The sequence below is a fragment of the Trichechus manatus genome, unplaced genomic scaffold, assembly GCF_000243295.1.
Source record: "Trichechus manatus latirostris isolate Lorelei unplaced genomic scaffold, TriManLat1.0 scaffold00154, whole genome shotgun sequence".
Lineage (NCBI taxonomy): Eukaryota > Metazoa > Chordata > Mammalia > Sirenia > Trichechidae > Trichechus > Trichechus manatus.
This window is the reverse complement of record NW_004444090.1, coordinates 5,691,469-5,699,038: the sequence shown is the minus strand read 5'-3', so window position 1 is coordinate 5,699,038 and position 7,570 is coordinate 5,691,469. Positions and strand designations below refer to the sequence as shown.

At 36.9% G+C, this 7,570-nt stretch overlaps 1 protein-coding gene across 1 annotated transcript in view; it reads right to left on the bottom strand.

The window, feature by feature from the left end:
- The window catches only part of LCA5 (lebercilin LCA5), a 56,276-nt gene that overhangs the window by 43,377 nt on the left and 5,329 nt on the right, over nt 1-7,570 (bottom strand). Inside the window, exon 2 of the mRNA XM_004386062.2 lies at nt 1,579-1,970. Within this exon, the coding sequence (XP_004386119.1) occupies nt 1,579-1,777 (199 nt within the window). The 5' untranslated portion in view covers nt 1,778-1,970. The remainder of the gene's footprint in view (nt 1-1,578; nt 1,971-7,570) is intronic.

The window sequence follows — 7,570 nt, the reverse complement described above, 5'->3', positions numbered from 1 at the left end:
GAGAGAGAGAGAGGGAGAGCCATTCACCACTTTTAAAAAATGAAAATACAGAAAGATACAAATGCTTTTTTTGTTTTTGTTGTTTTGTTTTTGCCTTTACAGTACCTTAGAAATCCCATGACAAACGTGTTTAGGAAGAAAACAAAACGAGAAGCCTTAGCTATATTACTTTTTTCTGTATATTGTATGACTTCAAATATAACAAAGGCAGCTCCTATCCAAAAGCAGGATGAGAAGGCAGGAAGGGATGGGAACTGGAACAAGGGACACAGGGAACCTGGGGTTGAAAGGGGGAGCATGCTGTCACATTGTGGGGATCGCAACCAATGTCACAAAATAATATGTGTATAAATTTTTGAATGAGAAATTAACTTGATAGTAAATAACTAACTAGTTAGTATTTACTAACTAGATAGTAGATAAGAATTATCTTAGATGAAGGGAAGGTCAGCACACACTACAGAGGAAGTCAGCACAACTGGACTAAACCAAAGCTAAGAAGTTTCCTCAATCCAATCAAACACTTTGAGGGACAGAGTAGCAGGGGTAGGGGTCTGGGGACCATGCTTTCAGGGGACATCTAGGTCAACGAGCATAATAAAGCTTATTAAGAAAATGTTCCGCATCCTACTTTGGTGAGTGCCATCTGGGGTCTTAAAAGCTTGCAAGTGGCCATCTAAGATGCATCAATTGGTCCCAACCACCTAGAGTAAAGGAGAATGAAGAACACCAACGACACAAGGAAATTATGAGCCCAAGAGACAGAAAAGGGCCACAAAAACCAGAGACTTCATCAGCCTGAGACCAGAACTAGACAGTGCCTGGCTACCACCAATGACCACCCTGACAGGAAACACAATGGGGGAGTCCCAGATGGAGCAGGAGAAAGGTGGGGTGCAGAACTCAAATTCCAGTAAGAAGACCAGACTTAATGGTCTGACTGAGACTGAGGGAACCCTGGAAAGCATGGCCCCCGAATTCTCTATCAGCACAGAACTAAAACAATTTCTGAGGCCAACTCTTCAGACAGGGATTGGACTAGACTGTGGGACATGAAATGATACTCGTGAGGAGTGTGCCTCTTAGGTCAAGTAGATACAAGAGACTAAATGGGCAGCTTCTGTGTGGAAGTGAGATGGGAAGGCAGAGAGGGTTAGGAGCTGGCTGAATGGACACGGGGAATCAGGGGTGGAAAGGAGAAGTGTGCTACCACAGTATGGAGAGAGCAATTAGGGTCACATAACAGTGTATGTATAAATTTTTGTATGGGAGACTAACTTGAAATGTAAACTTCATTTAAACTACAACAATAATAATAAAATAATCAACTTGAGCTATAAACTTCCACCTAAAGCACAATTAAAATACATATACATATATATAAAACAAAGAGTAATACACAGTACCATAAGCAATATTTATATAAATTTATAAAAATATATCCTATTCAAAAGATGTATCAGCTCATTTCTAGGTATATAATAGTATGTATACCAATAAAAGAACTTCTTTCATACATCTTTCCTTAAGCACTCAAAATGGGTCTTCTAAGTCCGTGGGACTCTTTTAAATACTTACCTTGGTGGTACACCTGGCTATCTGAAATGTGTCTTTTAGGATTTTTTTCCTTAACACTTGTAGGTGATGAGAGGTTGGCAACTGAAGACCGGCCAGAAGACTGTAGCGAAGTTTCGAAATCAGATGAACAGTAAGAGTCATGGTGTTTGCCTGAATTTCTTTCTTGATTAGTATCTGGACTTTTTGCTCTTTCCTCCATTGTTTTGAAAAATGGCCTCTATTCCCATAATTTCACAAGATTCTTTTCTCCAGAAGAGTCCATGACAATAATAAAGTGCATATTTATAGTCTTCAAATCCTGGTGATAATATTCATTTCTGTGCAATTTGCTTTCTCCATATATCCAGTAGTCCCAAATTCACATTAGCAACCAGAAGATACACTTTTTCCCCCTATAATTAAGGAAGGGGGAGGAAGACTCATCATATACTCATGAAATAGTCCACCTTTAGATTTCTACAGATAATTACAATGAATTTACTAAAAGCAAAATATACTGTCTGCATTTTTCTAAAAGATGATATGATTTTATTTATCTGTATTTTCATATATAGTTATTTACAGTAGTTGGGAGAAAAAATGCTATCATAGCCTATTTAAATAACAACATATAAAGTGCCTGACATAAAAATGCTTCTCAATAAATGCTAACCAAATTTTACTCCCTGAACCTTAAGATTGATAGCAAACACAAACGCTGATATTTAACTGGTAGCACAGTAGTTAAGAGCTCAGGCTGCTAACCAAATGGTCGGCAGTTCGAATCCACCAGTTGCTCCTTGGAAACCCTATGCGGCAGTTCTACTCCATCCTATAGGGTCGCTATGAGTTAGAACCAACTCGACAGCACGTAACGACAACAACGATAAAATCTTCAGTGTTTTTTGAGGGGGGGAATCTGCTAATAGGAACCAAGAAAAATACAATCAAGTAAATTTAAAGAAAAAACATTTGCAAACATGACAGAAAAATGGTTACTATACTTATTTTGAATAAATACCTTATACTATCTGATTAGAAAAATATGAGGTCAAAAGTTAAATGGACAAAATGTATGATGAGACCCAAAACCAAAAAAAGAAGTGTTAAAAAATATTTTAAAAACTATTTTCAGTAAGCATATTGTTAGTATTATTATTCTAAGACTAGTAAATGTGAATTGTGAGATAAAGCAAATGAGTAATTTTGTTGGGAATAATAATAGCAGCTTTCTTAGAGAACTGCTACAAGATTAAATGGAATAATTTAATAACCATCACACAATAACCAGCAATTAGATTTAAAATTCAGATACATAAAAGATGCTCAATAAATTATGACGGGTGTACCTTGTCAAAGACTTTCAGCCTGAATTCCAATAATACAGTTAAAAGTTGATTATACAGAATCAATAAGGATTAATTCTATTTATATGCATGTATCAGAAGTAGCTTCCTATGACTTATCCCATCTAAATCAGAGTTGTAGCCCAACTTTTTACGGCAAAGGGAAGAATCCACAAAAACAAGATTACGTGCCACTCCTCCTATGCAATGCTCTCACTCTCTCCAACCATCAACCATCAAATATGCACACAGCAGTAAAAAGAAAAAAAAAGAAAAAAAGGAAATATTCTCCATCTCATTATCCAAGTTCTGCTCCCTGGAGCAATCATTATTTGATGGTTTATGCTTTTATGCTTATACTTCTTCTTAAATTTGCAATTCTAGACTACGATAAATAAGGCTTTAACTCACACCTCATATTAGATGGCTGCAACTGCATGTTGCTTCTGTGGGATTTTTTTTTAGAATTTCTATTGTCCTTTTTCCTTACTGAGAGGAATAAACATACACTTCCTACCACGTCACTAATACCTACCAGCTTTTTACTCATTCTTTCTATGGCCTACAGTCAATTCCATTCTTACAGACACTTTTCTTGGAGACCAACGACTTCCCATTCTAATTTAAACCAATTACTTTTTAGACCCTGTTGCACCACTATCGTTCTGGAATTATTTTTATTGGACTCCTGAGAGAGTTCCACTATTTCTTGTAGCACATGTCACCATCTTTATTAGTTTTCATCATTTTGCTGGTCTGTATCTTCAAGTAATATCTTCACAAAGCATATATGTGTGGGGAAGAAAACGTTCAGTTCTTGCATGCCTGAGAATGTTTTTATTTTGCCCTTACGCTTGATAATTTTTATAGGTTCTGAGCTCTAGGTTAAGCCATTTTCCCTCAGAACTTTGAAGACACTGCTCCACTGTCTTCTAACCCTCAGTGTTGCTGGTAGACATTTGTTATAGTTATTCTTTTAATCAACATATATATTTTTTGAGCTCCCATGATGTACGAGTAAGAGACAGAAAAAAGAAAAATCCCTGCCCTCACGAAGCTTACATTCTAGTTATGCTCATCTGAATGTCATTCAGTTGAAGGAATTTTTTTTTTCTTTCTCCTTCCTAGAAACATTTAGGACTCTTCTCTATGAATACTGAAATTTCACAATGATGTCCTTAGGTGTTAGTCTTTTATTCTGTTGGGCCTTTAGTTCCCCTCTGCCTAATCTTTTATCTTTAAGCATCAGAAATTTTCTTATACTACTTTTCTGATAATGCTCCCCCTCCATTTTCTCTGTTTGGAACATCTACTGGTTAAATAACAGATCTGTTCTTTCTTTTCTATTTTCAAAGAGTTTTACTCAATTTATCTTCCAAACCATCCACTTTGTTTCAATTTGTACAAATACATTCATTTCCAAGACTGCTTTCATGTTCTGAGTTTTTAAAATAATTTTTCTATTCCTGGTTCACTGAGGCAATATGTTTTCATTTCTCTGAGAACACTAGACACTTTTTCTTTTTTTTAAAGTCTCTTCTGATACAGGAATTATCTATTTCACATGGAGTCACTTTTTCTGTTTATCTTGGGCCTTTTCTTCATATGCTGTTGCATTTATTTCTTTGAAGGTAGTTTTTGGTTATTTAAGGAAGAGAAAAATGGAAGAGTGAACAGGAACTCTGATAATGTGAGCAGGACTTCCTGATGCACACACTTTGCTTTAGGATGAACAGCAAAGAGTCAGCCATTACACAGGGAACTCCTTAAAAGCTGGAATGAGGAAGGCTTAACATCCAGACACAAATGCCCACCATGGCAACTCCTCTAATGTTTTCTTAGTTTTTATTTCCAGAAGAAATACCTCTTTTTTTTTTTTTTTTCTGCTGGCAAAGGTGTATGTACTCTTAATATGTCCTCTAAAATTATTACATGCTAATTACATGAAAGTATTTTCTTAATAAGGAGCCCTGGTGGAGCAACAGTTAAGCACTTGGCTGCTAACAAAAAAGTTGGTGGTGCAAACCCACCCAGCAGCTCTACGGGAGAAAGACCTGGAGATCTGTTCCCCTAAAGATTACAGCCTAGAAAACCCTATAGGACAGTTCTACTCTGTCGCATGGGGTCGCTATGAGTCAAAATTGACTTGACAGCACCTACCAATAACAACACATTTTCTTAACAGTGACAGCAAACTTAACAGCCCCAGGAAGCTAGAGAATATTTTCTTATCTTTGCCAAAGTTCTGATTACTTAGGTTCTATTCTAGTAGTGCAGTGGTTAAGGGCTACCGCTGCTAACCAAAAGGTCAGCAGTTCGAATCCACCAGCTGTTCCTTCGAAACCCCACCGGGCAGTTATACTCTATCCTGTAGGGTTGCTATGAATCAGAACAGATTAGATGGCAAGGGGTATTCTGACCTAAATATACATGTATTATTTTACATTATGTTACAATTCCTCATAACATTTAACAAGTATTCCTTATGAAATACAGCAACCCAAGACCTAAACTTTTCTAGAGAATAAAAACTTAGACATTTGCGAACATTCACTTTAAAAACAAATTTGTCCTTAGTCCTTGTAGAAATGCTGCTGTCTCGCTGACAGTGCTATTAAAAATAAATAAATTTATAATAATGACTCAAATAAGCAAAGAGGCAAATAACTGAAAACAAATTAAAGAAAAGGAAAAAAAAAGGTGTGAAAAATAAGACCAAAAAAACGAGAGAAAAACAGATAAAGTAAAGCAACTATTCAAGTAATAACTATTAATTTTTCTTACGAAGTACAAAAAATTTTAAAGAAGCAAAAATAAATAAACACTATGGCTTTATGAAATCATAAAAATTTAGCCCTGAAAGATATCCTAGAAAATCATCTGGTAGTTCAACTTCTTTCTTTGTAAAGATTAAGGAAACTAAGGCCCAGAAAAGTGACTTACCCAAAGTCAAAAATTATTTATCTAAGGAAAACCTGAAATAGACTACAAGTTTTCCGATCCCTAGCTGAGTGACCAAGTCAATATTTTAATAACAGCCAGATGAGAACTATCTCATCTTCGAAGCCACCTCCACCTTCATCAATCCCATACATACTCTTTGCCTTCCCCCTGCTAAAATAAAAGAAGTATTTTTGCTCCTTTTAAAAGCCAAGTCTTTAGGCTGTCTCCTTTCCCTATCCTTTCTTTTTTGCCTTTCTGTTCTCTTTTCTTTTTATTGTTGTTGAAAGTACACACAGCAAAACATTTACCAATTCAACAATTTCTACAAGTACAATTCAGTGACAGATTACATTCAAGTTCTGCAACCATTCTCACCCTCCTTCTCAGAACTGTTCCTCCTCCATTAAGATAAACTCACTGCCCCAAGTTTACTATCTGACCTTCGCAGTTGTTGAGGTCGATTTGATCCCATATAGATCGTTCTTTTAAAAAGCACAATGGTCAAGGCAAACATTCTTTACTAATTAAGCTAACTTATTATTTGGTTTAAAGAAGATTGCAGTGGATATTTTTGGTTTAACGTTTAAAGATTATCTCAGGGCAACAGTTTCAGGGGTTCATCCAGCCTCAATGGCTCCAGAAAGTCTGGATTCCATGAGATTTTGAAATTCTGTTCTGCACTGCTCCCCACCCCCATTTGATCAAGATTCTTCTATAAGTTCTCTGATCAAAATTTTCAGTAATGGTAGCCAAGCACCATCAGTTCTTCTGGTCTCATCTGCCTTTCTGTTTTAAAGGCAATAATATTAAATCTTCCCTCTTTCAAACAATTGGTTAAGTCTTACTTAAGTCTCTAAAATTCCTAAGAACAAGAAAAGTTAGCAAATCAAAGTTTTGCTCAGAACCACTACTGTGGTAAAGTTGGGATGTATTTATGGCATTAATTTTAAATATCTGAGAAGACCCAGTGGGTCTTCAGACAAAATAAGTTTCACTTGCAGTTATACTAATCATATCTATTGGACTAATATAACCATAATATTATTAAGGAGTGAAAATAAAATTATTTTTCTCTTAAAAAAGTTATCTAAATTAACAGACAAGAACACTGAATACTGAGTAGCATCTGGGGTCTTAAAAGCCTGTGAGCAGCCATCTATGATACTCCACTGGTCCCACTCCTTCGAAAGCAAGGGACAATGAAGAGAACAGGATACAAGGAAAAGATCAGTCCAAAGGACTAATGGACCACAGCTACCACGGCCTCCACCAGACTGAGTCCAGTACAGCTAAATGGTGCCCGGCTACCACCACTGACTGCTGACTGGGATTACAACAGAGGGTCCTAGACAGAGCTGGAGAAGGATCTGGAACAAAATTCTAACTCACAAAAGATCAGATTCACTGGCCTAAAGGAGACTGGAGAAACCCCGAGAGTATGGCCCCCGGACCCCCTTTTAGCTCAGTGGTGAAGTCACTCCCAAAGTTCACCGTTCAGCCGGGGATTGGACAGCCCCATAAAACAAAATGGAACTAATGAGGCACAGCAGTCCGGAGACAAGGACTAGAAGTCAGGAGGGGACAGGAAAGCTGGTGATAGGGAACCCAAGGTTGAGGAGGGACAGTGCTGACATGTTGTGGGGTTGTCAACCATTGTTATAGGGCAGTATGTGTACTAACTTTAATGATAAACTATTAGTTCTGTAAACCTTCATCTAAGGTAC